Here is a 15,248-nt window from a genome sequence, read left to right as displayed (position 1 = left end):
CAAGTAAAAATTTTTCCCCATTTCTCTTCTAGGTATATCATACCTTTTTCTGGCCTGTTGAATGGACAATAGCCGGCAGAGAAAACAATGCTTGTTTTGGAAAGATAATTTGCAATAAACATGACAACGTATGTATTGGAAGTGGAAATGAATAATAACCTTGAGAGGGTAACTTTCATTCATGAAATTTGAATTTTAGTGATGAATCTCAAAGAGCTTTGATTGCAGAACACATTATTATTCAGATAATTATCCAATTAATGTTTATCTGGCTGATTGAGAAAATTGCAAGTTATATAATTGAAGCTTAATAACATTGTATGCTTGTAATTGTTTTCATTTTAAAGGTATTCTTGCATTTTAAAATTAGACATAAATTTTGAAACATTTAGTCATCTAGTATCACTCATGGCTTTGAATTTTGTTTTTATTTTGTTTTTAAGTAGAGTTTTGTTCTTAGACAGTTCTTGCAGAAGGACTTTGAAAAGGGTATTATTTGCACAAGATGTAAAAATGAAGGTTTCTAATGTCCTGAAGGAGAATATTTGAAATAATCTAACAAGAACAAAGATTTATTTCATGCTAAGTTCTTCTCTTGCCGTAGTTTTACCTACTGTTTTTGCCTACACCAATAGTAAAATTAAAGGAAACTGTTAACACTCTTTCCACCAACAAAAATTTATGGAACCATCTAATCTACAAAGATTGGAGATATAGAGAAGAGCCACATAGTCACTGTCTCTTAAAAGACACATGTAAAAGATAACTAAAACAATAAGCAGGTGTATAATACTTGCTAGATGAGCAGTTTAGATAGTAAATGTTATGGCATTCATAAATCAGAATTCTCTTCTGACTACCCCTGTGTGTGTTTTCAGTACTATGACAAAGTATATCCTTGAGGACAGTTCTGAGATCCTGCAACATTATGAAATATTTTCTGAATCAAGAAGAAGAGATGAAAATTGTGTTCATATTTGTGGTTTTGTGCTCTGATTAAAAAATTTTTTAAAACTTGTTAGTTCCCATTGAACACGTAATATAACAGTCCCTATGCCATTCGACCTCCATCATACTTATAGTAAAAGGAAAGGAGACTAGTTGACTTTGTTTTTTCTCCAGGGATGGGTTGGAAAGATATCTGTTTAACTAGAGAGGCAGGTCTGGAGTAGTCCGGATTGGGAAGACCAGAATAAATTGGGAGAAGCTGAGGCTTGCAATTTCCAAACTGGTCCTGACATTTTAACTGGCATTGGTACATACCAAGTGCTTCCAAGCCCCTAGGCAAAAATGCTATGTGGGCAAAATTGCAAAATTGGTCTTTGTCTTAACACCTTACTCCTGAACAGCTCCTGATTCCTATGCCGTTGTCTCAGAGTGCCCTCTGGCCATAATTTCTTTCTTAGGCCTGGTCTCCTTAATTGTGCCAATCAAAGTTCTCCTATCTAGTGTGCTGTCCTATATAAGTAATGAGCTTGTAAATTTGTGGAATGTTGGGGCTTGGAAATCTGCTTATCTGATTGAAATGATTTACACTGAAGCATGTGTAAAGTTTAGCTTTCCCTTGGTAGCATTTGAAGGCTAAAACAGGAAATGGATCTCTAATTGGAGCACTGTGAAAGGAGGATCATTTGAGCCTGTATGTATTTGCTCTGGCCATCACTTGCAACTCTGGGATTCCCCTCCTTTGCTCACATTGCCTGAGAACATGAAATGAACATTAATTAGCAATGCATTCTCAACAGTTTCCCCTCCAAACCCTGTTTCCTCTTTACAGGTAAAACAAAGGAGTCATTAAAACACTAGATATCTCCAGCTAGTATCTGAAGTCTCTTTTTCAATGTTCTTTGAGCCTTCTAATGTGATAGTATTGCATAACCAGACACCATTGTTTCATGATTGTTGGATAGTTAGAAGTTGGAAAATAATGCATAATAAGATCAGGCTTAAAAATTAACTGTCTAATCCAAGAAGCATACAGACTTTTGAGAGCTGACTCAAAGGTTACTTATAATTTCAATAATAAGATTCCATTGTCAGGTAAAGAAGATAGAAGATTGTCAGTACTGGCATTTATGGTAAAATAATATCTTTAGCCCCATTTTATAGTTTCAATGTAAAACCCATCTATAGTGGGTAGTAACAAGTGATGAAAATTGAGTATAATTAAACGACCATTATAGTTTTGGGGAGAACTTGCTTCACCAAACATGTAGTCAGTTTCTTTTTCTCCATTTAAAAAAAAGTTTTATTACATTTTTATTTTATATCTTCATAGTCTTTTATAATACAAGATATTTTATAATACCTTATATTTTTACATGACATCTACTTGCATTTATGTTTTACATCCTCCTTTTTTTTCTTTTTCTATTAAAATATTTTCTATTTTTCTATAAAATTCCTGCTTCAAAATAAGGAAATTAAATTCTGCTTAACAAAAACCTCAGTTGCCCGAGTGTTTACAACACTGGATCTTGAAATTTAGTGGCTCTGTGATGCTTAGGCAAGTCACTTAGCCTTCTTTCTGCCTCAGTTTCCCCTGGAATCGCTGGAGTATGAGATTATTATAAATGTTAGTGTTCTGTAATTTCAGTTTTGTGAAGGAATACAGTTTAAATTAAAGGATACAAATGATTTCTTTTAAACAATCATATCCAAACATCTGGGGTGCAGTGCCTTAAAAGGCATTTTTTGTGGATTCTGACTGCCAGGGAAAAAGTTACCTTAAGAGCCTTCTTTTTGAGAAAGCACAGAAGGCACACAGCAGTGCTTGATAATTTGTCTCTTCTCTATTTTAAAGTGAATTACTCTTGCTTAGGGAGCTTAGGAGGGAAAGGGCTCTTAGAGATGCCTCATTTTGCACCCCCCCCCCCCCCTTTTTTTTTGTTGTTGTTGTTATGGAGGAGGAAAGTGAGGACTAGAGAGTTAAAGGACCTTGCCCAAGCTGTTACCACTAATCTAGGGCAGAACTGACACTGGAACTTGGGATCATTTCCATTTCCTTTTTTTTTTAAGTTGCAAAAAGTCTTGAGTTTCTATCCAATTGCCGAGATTTTCACGAACTCTTAAGATGGAAAAAAAAAAAAAATTGTATCTAAAAAGGGAAAAAAAGAACAATCCCTATCTTTTAGGAGTTTGCAGTTCAGTCAGTACTTGACATAACAACATACTATATAATCTATATGTTAAATAGACTTGCTTCTGTAGAACAGGATGTATCATTTAAGCAGATCTTCTCCACAATGGAGCCCAGCCCAGATTTCTGTTGTCTCTGCTCTTGCTGTTCTACTTTACGCATTTTTATGTATCTTTCTCTGCCTGTTGTACATATTTAGAGTTTAGAAATCTAGTTTAGTAATGAGTATTTAGTCATCTAATTTAGTAATGGATGAATGGAATCTGAGAATAATCAAAAGATAAGTAACCTGAAAGTTAACAACACTTTCACTTGAAAATTTCCTGAGAGCAGGATGTAGATAGAATTTTTGTGAATACAACTGCACCTGTGGCCTCCAAACACCTGGATGAAGGTAAGTAAAATTCTGCTGGAGTCACTCACTGTTCTAAGCACTGTGTATTTTATGTCAGGAGCCTTGGCCAGTAACACCCTGAATTTACTGTAACATCAGCCTCTTAGGAATATTCTGATGTTGGACTTTAATTCTGATTTGTTATGTTGATGTTTAGTAGCACTTGAGCATAATTCTAAAATTTACATCATACTAATGAACTCCTTCATGCAGTTGTTAAATTGCTTGTTCTGGTAAATTTGAGAGCAAATTAACTCTAGATGTGCATTTACTGCCTCATTTAACTGATTCTTACAGCAGCTCCGTTTCATGATAATGTCCTAGACACAGTTCCAAAATAGGATTATTGTTCTGTAGTAGAAGCTTTATATATACTCCAGCTTTGAAATCATGGTTAAGGCATTGCTAGTTACACTTTTAACCTGGGGATTTTTTGTTTTGTTTTGTTTTGTTTTACATAAAGAATCGGGTGATAGGATTTCATGTTCTTGGCCCCAATGCTGGTGAGATTACCCAGGGCTTTGCAGCTGCAATGAAATGTGGCCTCACCAAGCAGTTGCTTGATGATACTATTGGCATCCATCCTACCTGTGGTGAGGTAAGAAACCAAGAGTATTGTGCTGACCTCCTTGGTGGTTTGAAAAATGGTCTAAAAAGCTAGCTGATTAAATATTAAAAGTAGAATAATTGCTTTATCTGCTAGCAGCAGGTGTTTTTCGAGAGACACAACAAATGTAATTTATATCTTCTAAGTTAAAATACCAACAATACCCATATCTTATTTTCTTTCTTTCTTTTGACAGATCTTCACAACTATGGAAATTACAAAGTCATCAGGTCTGAGTATCTCTCAGAAAGGTTGCTGAGCTTAGACCCTGCTGCTTTATAGTTTTCCTTGTTATGTATACTTTTCTCAGATTTAAAAAACTATAAATATGCTCAGGTAAAAGAGAAACAGAGCAAATTTGTTAGTGCTCAGAAAAGATACAAGCCTTTTCTTTGGTTGTTATAGGAAAGATCATCAACAAGGAAAACGGCATAGCAGCAGGGTATTTGCCTAAGAAATCTTGACTTTCTTGGAAAAGCAGTGATCCTGCTTTCTTGACGTCCTAGCTCAGAACCCCATTGTGAGGTGAGCTACGACTGATGATTCCCTTGCAAGTCAGGACTCCTCCCTTTCCAGTTTAGATGACCGAAGTCCTCCCGAAGGAACTCGTGAGTTGCACAATTAGCCACAGTTAACTTGCCCCAGTTACCAACATGTTTGTCCCTTTACTTTGTTATTTGTATAAAAACTTTACCCAGAAGTAAAGTTGATTGTCAAACTGCGCTATTTTAACAGATCAACCTAGAATTCACAGCGGGTCTCTTATGAATTGGACTTGGAAATGGAAATATTTCTGATAAGGTGTTCAGATATACAGTAGGTTTGCTTGAGTGCATGGGTTGCCATAAAAATTCTGTACTACTCAGAGGATTTTTTGCCTGGCGGTTTGTGATGGAATTGTTAAGTAGCATACGAATGCTCCTCATTCTTGTTTGTTTGCCCTTTGGCACAACAGAGATTGAGCTAGGCTGTAGCCTCAGACAATGCTCCACATTGTCTAGGTAATGTTCTCAATAAACCATTTTCTCTGGGAGTGCGTTTTATCTCCCACCCTTTTAGAGGCTTGACTCATGATTTTCTCGCACTCATGCATTTCCTTCTATCATTAACATACCTGAGGCTATTTTTCCCCATGGTATTCTCTCTAGTAAGAGAAAGTTTCTCACCTCAGGGGGGAAAATGCTTGCATTTTTTTCACTCTGGTCCAAAGAATAAAATTACAAGACTGTTTCCAATTTTGTGTTATGTGAAATTTAAGTAATTTCAAATGGTTTTTAACTGTTTAATCCACAATGTATTACGAAATCTAGGTTCAATAAATGAACAGCTATAAGTGGTATGAAATTTCATTTGGACTGTCGAAAACATTGATGTGGATTTCAGATTCTAAATGATTTTATTACCACTGATCTGGATGCAACTGGACTTTTAATTACTACAATAGCCAATTAGTTGGCTACCATTATTTTCGAGGGAGGGTTAGACAGCTTTTTATATGTAGGTAGATAGGTATGGAACTGAATTTAGACCTGTGGCAAAAGTGCATTAGTGGTCAGTAAATTAGTAGACTGTCCATGTAGATGCCTTAATTCCACATCTAAAAATAAATATGCATGAAACTTAATAAATTCTGGTCTGTTGGCACATCAGAACTGTAGGGTAAGAGGCTAGAAAAGAGATTATATATTCTTGAATTTAGTTCTTTAGCAGAGCATATAACATTCATATATATGGATTGTTTCCCCTCAGAAAAAGGCCTGGTGGATTTTATTTTGTCTTCAAGAAGTAAGAGAAGGGCAGAGAGGGAGAAACATTTTAAATTATGGTCTCTTTTGGAAATCTTAGCCCTGTACTCCCACTTACAAGTGATTCAGTACCTTTTCAGCTTTCCCCCTTTTCTTTTTCCTTCTCCCTTCTTCTTGCTCAGGTTAGCATGGAATATGATGGGGGACTAATTCCTCATCTCTGACATGTTTTTTTTTAAATTTTTTATTTATAATTCTTTAATGGGAAAGAAGCCTCTCGGAGAAAGAAATGTAGGGTATACATAAATGTATACTTATTTCCAAAGTTGATGTAAATCTTTATCTTCAAATAAGAAGTAACATGAGGTAAGTATTGCACATGGAATGGAGCTCATGAATTGCAGTCAGTGCACCTGCTCACTGCAGCATGCTGGGACATCTTACCCTGAATTGTCATCTGAAAGAAAGCACACATCTCTCAGCTCTACATTCCCTCTGCATGGTATTAATGAGCACAGGCTATTAAATTAGATCATCCTTGGAGGTCTCTAAGCAGTACTGATCTCGGCCTTGCTTGGCTTGTGATTTCTGCTTTAAGTGGTATGACCTTAGGCAGTATGTTCACTGGAAACCTGGGTTGATTTTAAAAAGTGTGTACATGACCTGTTTAACTTGCAACAGAATCAGACTGTGACTCTAAGCATTTGTGGCCTTAATGCTCTGGAAGATGTACTAGATAAAAGGGGGGGGGGGTGTTAGCTCTAATCCCTGATAAAGAGAGTGAGATCACCTTGACTCATTCAACTCACAATGAGGACACATTCACTGAGCCATGATACTACAGCTGGGTGCATTTAACAGGATTTTAATTTATTGTCTCCATCTTCAATGACTTTAAAATCTAGTAGTAAAATCTTCATTCATAAGAATGAAGTAGATAAAATATAAAGAAACAGGTTATTTTTGGTTTGGGGCATTGGAGAAGAATTGGCATATTTACAAAACAGAGCTGTATTTACATTTCACTATTCTAGAATATTTACTTTAAATCCGTTATTCTTTCATTGAAGCTGTTACTACTCATATGGGAGAGGTGATGTGTTTGAATTTCCCAGTTCACAGATGCCTCCTGTCTTCCTTCATCACTGATACTTGGTGGAGTAATCAGATCTTTGGATTTTACTAAAGCTTATTAGCGTAGGCATAGGGAAGACCAAAACTTTAATTTTGAACTGATTTTCCCTATAATGGGCTCATGAGCCTACATACCTTCTCGTCTTGCCCCATACACATTCTGTTCTGACTTAATTCTGTACCACATATCGAGAGGACAGATTCCCATGTGCCAGAATTGATCCTGTCTTTGCTGTTTCCATTTCTGCAACCAAGCAGGCCATTGGTCTATTCCACAGATTTTTTTTTGTTGTTGGTGATTCTATGGGCTATCGCCTGTATGATAGGTGGTTTTCATTTACTGTAATTTCTGCTTTATTATCTGATTCATATGATGGACTGCTTCCAGTGCATCTTCCTCAGATTGGGCCTACCATATGGTCTTTGTTGGTCACATGTTCTCGTAAGGAAATTGAACACATTATTTGACCCACTGCCCAGGGGGTGACAGCATATTTTGTGGTCCTAATATTTGCAGTCATTGTCATTATTGTAAAGATGTGACTGAAAATTATCCTGGCTACTTTGTATTTTTGGTTCCATTCTCTATCCACGTTGTTTACTGAAATAAACATATTCCAATATTTCCTTGAAATTTAGATTACATAACCAGGTACACAAGAGTTATAGAGTAGTAATAATCATGAGTTGCTGAGGTGATAACACTTAAATGATTTCTAGGCGTTGAACGTGAACTAATTGGAGCTGTTTTCCTGTTGGAACCATTTCCCTCTTGCACCCAGTTGGTCCTTATGACTATTAGGATGGTTGTGCTAAGAAACCAGTCAACAAGCATTTAAGTAGCTATGAGGTGCCATGCACTGAAAATATGAAAACAAAAATGAAAGTTTCTCCCTTCCCCCATCTTGCCTTCAGTGAGTTTCTATCTCGCTGAGATCTGGTTGTCTACCCTAACAAGCAAACAAAAGCTTGTACCAGACAAGCCAAATTGGTTTCAATTCTCAGTAGGGAAATAGAGATAACAATTGACATACTTAAAAGATTATGAGAATAAATCTGTAAAGATGCCATACCTAAGGGTGTTGGTGATTCTTACGTGGGTGGGTACATGTGTGTCTGAGTATCCTAGCATCTCTCTGTGTTAGTAGACTCCTGCTCAGTCTTCTCTAACATTACATCTCATTAAAGGGTTAGGATATCTGTGGGTTGGGTTATTTCTTACCAATGTACAGAAGGAGGAGGAAGATAGATTGGGTTACAAAAAGAAGCTAATTTGGGGCTTGATCTTTTTAGTGGAAAATGTTGGTCAATATCCCAAATAAGATTGAGTATTGAACAGGAAAGGGGGGACTAAAGAGGAAATTAGAGATATAAAGGGGTTCAGATGTATTATCTTCACATTTCTCTTATATGCCTATGGTTATAGCAATTAAACCATGACCTCTACTGTTCACCTTGCTTAAATGGTTGAATAATTCTTAGTCATATCTGCCCTCCTCCCCTCTCCCCCCCCCCCCACTCTCCTGCCCCGTCTCCTAATTTCTGAGCCAAATCCTTTAGGGAAAATCCCAAGTAGGTTTTAGAAACCCTCTGGGAATAAAAGCTTGAAAATGTCTCAGGCACCCCCATTGGTCCGTATGTATTGCAGACATCTTAAACATTCATCTCTGGCATTTATTACTGAGGAAGAGACTGCAGAGTATCAGTTGCTGTGGCAACCACTACCTAAAGAACATATCTGATGGATGCCAAACACAGATGGGTTTCTATAGAAACTTAGATATGTAAATGATCAGCAATAGCTCTTATTCAGGCTTTGATCAAAACATTTTCATAGGTTGAGTTTAAACTCTCCCTTGGTACTCCAAAATTTGCAGTTGTTTTGGTTTTCTTAGAAGAGAACCTGGGACTGTTTCATTGTAGCAGTTCAGGTGTCTTTGTCATAAAAGAAACATAGATGTGTCTTTTAAAATAAATTCACCTATCTTTTTATGTTACTGCATCATCCTGTGTTAGAGCTTCAGGTTCTCTGAACCTTGATAAAAACTGCCATGAGAAATGGCCCAAATGAGTAAGTATACCCCTCCTTGACTTGAAGAGATTTATTTGAGATACCTACTACTGACTCAGGGTCTAGAAGAGGGAATAATAGATCAAGCCAAGTCAAGGAGCAATTATTAATCACTTTCTAAGTTCCAGGCACTGTTAAGTACATGAGATATAAAGCCAAAAACCATTCTTTAAGGACTTCAGTCTGCTGGGAGAGACAACATGCAACTAGCCATATACAAACAATATATGCAGAATGAATTGGAGATAGCTAAAAGAAGGCATCAGCATTAGGGGACAATAAGGAATGACTTCTTGTGGAGCTCCAAGCTGCTACTTCAGGTCTGAGATTGGAATGGAATGAGACATCCTCATGCCTTCTAACATTAACGAAAGGATGTTTATTTAGCCATAGCAGGGGAAGGATAGAGGCTTGATTCAGCCAAGCCCAGATTTCTTGTGCCAGTGTTGGTCATGCTGCTGGCCCCTACTGTCCAGGCTATTTTCTGCATTCAGGTGACCAGGAAACTGCATCAGTGTCATAAGCCTTAGTCCCCTGAGCAAATTAATTCTCAAAGATAATTTTAATACTGTTTAAGGAAAACATCTATCTTGCATAGGGCAAGAACTTAGAATATTGCTTTCACCACAGAAGGAAAATGTAGAGTGAACATTCACTTAAATTCTTAATATTTTAGGTACATTTTTTAATATTCTATGTGAGTCATGATGGGAAAGAAAAATCAAAAGAGAAAAACCATAAGACAAAAATTTTTAAAAAGTGAAAATAATATGCATTGATCCACATTCAGTCTCCATATTCCTTCTCTAGATGAAGATGACATTTTCCATCCAGAATTTATTGGCATTGCCTTGGATTACTGAGAACCCAGTCTATCATAGTTGATCATCATACAATCTTGCTGTTGTGTATAAAACAATGTTTTCCTGGTTCTGTTTGTTTCACTCAGCATCAATTCATGTAAATCCTTACAGGTTTTTCTGAAATCAGTCTGTTCATTTTTTTATAAAACAATAATATTCCATCATTTTCATTATGCCATAATTCAGCAAAAGAGCTGCTACAAACATTTTTGCACATGTGGGTCCTTTTCCCTCTTTTATGATCTCCTTGGGATACAGACCTAGCAGTGGTATTGCTGAATCAAAGGGTATGCAGTTTTATAGCTCTTTGGGCATAGTTCCAGATTGCTCTCCAGAATGATTGAATCAGTTCACAACTCCACCAACAATGCATTAGTAATACACTTAAAATTTAACATGTTTAAGTGGGGTTTTCAGTCTATCCTGATAATAAAGTTTTCAATTACATGTTGGTTTAAGGTTTCCACTTAACTATCTCGTTTGATTATCACAACCACCCTGGGAGGTAGATACTCTTATCCACACTTTACAGAAGAGGAAACTGAGTGATACCAGGCTCACACAGTTCAACACTGCATCTCCTGACTGCTTTAAAGAAAGGCACATTTTGGAAAGACTGTTAATCTGCAGAAAAGCTAACGTGGATTATGGTGATTCCACTGAAAACTTGTTCTCACATTCCTTTCCATAACCAGCTTCCAACCTTTTCTCATTTCAGAGCCTGTTCATAGAGTTCAGAGAGTGTTCATAGGATCAAAGATTTATAGTTGGGAAGAACCAGAAAGGTCATCTAGGTCAGTGTCCTCGTTTTACAGAGGACAGACCCTGGGAAGAGGTGGCTCTTCAGTGTTGAGATGGGATTTGAACTTGGGTCTTGGGACTCATTCACTATTCTAAATATAGCACTCTCCATTGTACCCCTGCCACCTTCTAGCTACAAGTTACTATTGACTTGTAACTGGAGTTACTATGGACTTCTTTCTATATCTCTGCACAAGCCTGGCTGCCAGAAAAATCTTACTGCTTTAAACCTGTAGCCTCAGTAATGACCTCAAGTCATCTCTGCAGGCACTTTTCCTGCTGACAATGACAGTTCATTGGAGTCCCGTGTCTTAATCAGGCACATGCCCTGAATAGGCTGGCTTTCCAGCTCTGCCTTGAAAGTTTCGTTCCCTTTTCTTCCATTCTCCACTATTCTTGTAATTTCAGGTACCATCTTTTCAATGAACCTTTCCTGATGAAATCGGCCCTCATCGGTCTCCCCTGTGAGATTGTTATAATGGCAGTCAGGTGCCACAGTGGATAGATTGTGAGGACTCGGGAAGATCCAAATTCAGATTCTGCCTTAACTAGGGAAGTCTAATTTCTCAGTCTGTGACTCCACTGAAATTAGGATAAATAGGATCTCACAAACTTACTAAGATCAAGTTAGATAACAATTACTAGCCATTGTAAAAATTGACATGTGTTTGTAAATATCTTTTTTCTATGGAGAATTTTTCCCCCAGTTAGGGACCAGGCTCTTCATGCAAATAGGAACCACTTTGTATATGTCTTTGTTCCATGGCTTGTAATGTAGGACGTTGAACTGCTAAGTTTGAGGATCTCTCCACAAGCCGGTTTTTTCTCCTTCGGTGGGAAGATATTAGCAAAATGACCTGAATGGAGGAAGGAAAAGACTCTCCTTGCAGTTGCCCTCCAGATGGGATAAGAACTAAACCATATACTACTGGGATTATATCCCAAAGAGATTATAAAGAAGGGAAAGGGACCTGTATGTGCACGAATGTTTGTGGCAGCCCTTTTTGTAGTAGCTAGAAACTGGAAACTGAATGGATGTCCATCAGTTGGAGAATGGCTGAATAAATTGTGGTATATGAAAATTATGGAATATTACTGTTCTGTAAGAAATGACCAACAGGATGATTTCAGAAAGGCCTGGAGAGACTTACACGAACTGATGCTGAGTGAAATGAGCAGGACCAGGAGATCATTATATACTTCAACAACAATACTATATGATGACCAGTTCTGATGGACCAGGCCATCCTCAGCAACGAGATCAACCAAATCATTTCTAATGGAGCAGTAATGAACTGAACTAGCTATGCCCAGAAAAAGAACTCTGGGAGATGACTAAAAACCATTACATTGAATTCCCAATCCCTATATTTATGCACACCTGCATTTTTGATTTCCTTCACAAGCTAATTACAATAATTCAGAGTCTGATTCTTTTTGTACAGCAAAATAATGTTTTGGTCATGTATACTTATTGTGTATCTAAGTTATATTTTAATATATCTAACATCTACTGGTCATCCTGCCATTTAGGGGAGGGGGTGGGGGGGGTAAGAGGTGAAAAATTGGAACAAGAGGTTTGGCAATTGTTAATGCTGTAAAGTTACCCATGTATATATCCTGTAAATAAAAGGCTATTAAATAAAAAATAAAAAAAAAAAAAAACTAAACCATATTCCCAGCTTCCTCAGCCAAGCCAGACCTTTACGGTGATTCTGGGTTTGGAGGCAGGGGCATAGTGAGCAGAGCACAGGATGTGGGACCAAAAGACACGGGCTTGTATCCTTTGTTTCTTAGGAGCAGTGTGAACACAGGTTAAATCACTTCTCTGAGTTTCAGTTTATTTCATCTCTAAAATGAAGAGCCTGGACTCCTCATCTCTGAAGACACCTTCCAGCATTAATACCCTGCAATGCTGAGTTGGAAGACCTGAGTCCCTGCTCTGCCATACACTAGCAGTGTAGCCTTGTGTAATTCATCACAGTGGGCCTCTGTCTTTCCATCCATAAAACAAGCAGGCTTCAGCTTCTAAGGTTCCTTCCAGTTCATTCAATGAAATATTTATTGGGCATAATCATGATAGATTCAGTGACTCACTTCCTAAGTCAACTTTCCCAGTCCCTACTTTTGAATACCCAGAAAAGTATTTTCCCTCAGTTTCCAAAGTCTCAACTAATTTCTGCTAATAGAAAACAACTGAGACTGAACAGGTAGCACACACATAGTTTTTATTATTAGGCCATTGGGAATTACTTTTCTAGAAGAAGGATACTAAAGGTGAAGGTTGTAGGGGTGGGTCTAAAATGTGGTCCCTTTTCCTATCTGGTTGTGTAACATTGGATCAAACTGGGTATGACAAGCAGCCTTTGCAGGGGGGATGTCACAGAGGTACACTGCACTCTGGGGGGAATTATGGAAAACAGGGAGGGGTGCTGTTACCAGGCAGCCAGGTTCAAGCCCCACCCTTAGCTTGATGACAGGTGGGCAGACTTTATGTGCTAAGCACTTCAGGGGTTCCTCCCTCCCTCCTTTAGCATAAATTGGTGTAGCTCCCCTTCTTTAAGGAATTCTCTTGAGTCAATCCAAAACTCCAAGAGCCAAATTCTTATCAGTGCAAGACCCAGTGCAAGGCTTTCCTACCTTCCAGCCCAAGAGTGGGCCACGATTTGCCAAACCCTCAAGATGACTCTGCTGGGCCAAACCTCTTCTTCCAGACCTCCATAGCCCCTTCCAGGTCTCTGTACCAGCATTTGGAAGAGAAATTTGGGTTCATGGACCTTTGGAGGCCAATGGACGGAAAGATGTAAGACACCAGTACATTGGGGCCTGGCTGAGAGGCCTAGATCAGTAATCTCTGGAAGGAGGAGAGAATCCCGGGAGAGAGAGGAAAGGAGAAGGCAATCCCAGTGGGAGCCTTAAGTACCAGAAATAGTAGTGCCCAGGCAGTGTACTTGGGAAGCTGCAAGGATCCGGGCCAGTGAAGAGGTAAGCGCTGACCAGCACTGTCCCTAAAGGTTGGTTAGTGAGTCAGCAGATACCTCTGGGGGGACAGGGTCAGAGAACCACCCAATACTAAGTACTGACAAGGGAGTGAAGAAGCCGTCAAGGAGCTCCGGCCCGGCTGAAGAGCGTGTCCAGTGTTTGCTGGTTTTGATACCCCCGGTGTACCCTGGGTGAGTGCTCCCAAGTGGTCCCTCCCCCCCTTCCTCTTCATACTCTGACCCCTGGCCCTTCTCCACGTCTGTGTGTCTTATCCCGTCTGGCCTCTACCCCTACCTTTCAAACTGCTCCAATGAAAAATCTGTCCACAGGTTTGGGCAAGGCTGGGAGGGACTTTAGAAGTCTAACAGTAAGTCTGCCATAGGCTAGGATCGCCCTAGGTAAGACTGGGCATATAAATAAATATGCAGAATGAGGCCGATATTCAAATGAGAGAGACAAGATCTTACAAAAATAGAATCACAATTCTGAATATTAAATGTGCATAGGATGATAAATACATATGTACTTATGTTAATACTGACATAGTATATATATGGCACAGTATATACATTTGTTAATATACAGTGTTACTGGGTATAAATGTGTGTGTGTCTGTGTGTGTGTGTGTGTATATATATATATATATATATATATATATATATATACACATCAATAAACATTTGTTAAGCACCTACTGTGTGCCAGGTGCTGTGTTAAGCACTTGGAGATACAAAAGAAAGCAAAAGACAGGAACTCAAAATTGAGTAAACAGAAAGGCAAGTTCTTTATTCATGACATGATCTGTGAAATGGTACCATTAGTTCCAGAATACAGGCATCCTGATTCTCTGGTTCAGAACTTATTCTTTGGCACCACATCCCTCTGAGGTAACTTACTTGCATTTCACTCAGAATTAGTCTTAGCCTCCAATGTGGAAGGGCCCTAACAAGCCACCTAGTGCACTCCACGTGGGAAAAAGGACCCCTTTGAAACATGCTCACAAGTACTTTCAAATCTTTGCTTTCTTCCTGAGGCAGCCTTTACTCTTTGAGATCTTCCGAATCATTAGGAAGTTTCTCTTATTTCAAGGCGAAATTCCATTTACAAACTCCTACCCATTGCTCCTCAACTAAGGAGAACAAATTGGAATAGATCATCATGTCCTTCCCCTTGATTCCCACTCCAGATCTTTTCTTTCCCAAGATAAATCTATTCCTTCAACTGATCCTTATATTTTATTATCTTAATATTCTTGATTCTGATTGCCTTCTGGATGTTTTCCAGATTATTAGTATTTTTCCTAAAATATTATGGTCAGAGCTAAACACAACACTGCTGATGTTGTCTGGCCAGTTCAGAGAGATATATAGGATTATATCGTCTCCCCCAACTTGAATACTGCCTCTCAATTCATCTTAAAATAATTAGCTTTTTTGGATGCTATATCATCACATTGTTGACTTATGGAGGTTGAACCTCTAAAATCCCAAGATGAATCAGATGAATTGCTGT

The 15,248-nt window shown here is 38.3% G+C and overlaps 2 protein-coding genes across 17 annotated transcripts in view; both read left to right on the top strand.

Annotated features, from left to right (window-relative positions):
• Window positions 1–5,375, top strand: part of TXNRD3 (thioredoxin reductase 3) — a 32,060-nt gene extending 26,685 nt beyond the window's left edge. For all 9 annotated transcript variants that reach the window (XM_012543661.3, XM_031956133.1, XM_031956093.1 and 6 more), the window contains 3 exons: window positions 33–128; window positions 3,997–4,131; window positions 4,337–5,375. In XM_012543661.3, the coding sequence (XP_012399115.2) occupies window positions 33–128; window positions 3,997–4,131; window positions 4,337–4,399 (294 nt within the window). In that variant the 3' untranslated portion in view covers window positions 4,400–5,375. The remainder of the gene's footprint in view (window positions 1–32; window positions 129–3,996; window positions 4,132–4,336) is intronic.
• Window positions 5,376–13,242: 7,867 nt separating this feature from the next.
• Window positions 13,243–15,248, top strand: part of C1H3orf22 (chromosome 1 C3orf22 homolog) — a 42,889-nt gene continuing 40,883 nt past the window's right edge. For 2 of the 8 annotated variants that reach the window (XM_031956036.1, XM_023498218.2), the window contains exon 1: window positions 13,246–13,927. The gene's annotated coding sequence lies outside the window, so the exon portion shown is untranslated. Of the gene's footprint in view, window positions 13,928–15,248 lie in introns of all 8 variants that reach the window. The other 6 variants (XM_031956002.1, XM_012543660.3, XM_031956072.1 and 3 more) reach the window with 6 other exon arrangements.

This window comes from Sarcophilus harrisii, chromosome 1 (genome assembly GCF_902635505.1).
Source record: "Sarcophilus harrisii chromosome 1, mSarHar1.11, whole genome shotgun sequence".
Taxonomy (NCBI): Eukaryota; Metazoa; Chordata; class Mammalia; order Dasyuromorphia; family Dasyuridae; genus Sarcophilus; species Sarcophilus harrisii.
Note: the sequence above shows the minus strand (reverse complement) of the source record. Positions and strands in the feature narration are given on the sequence as shown.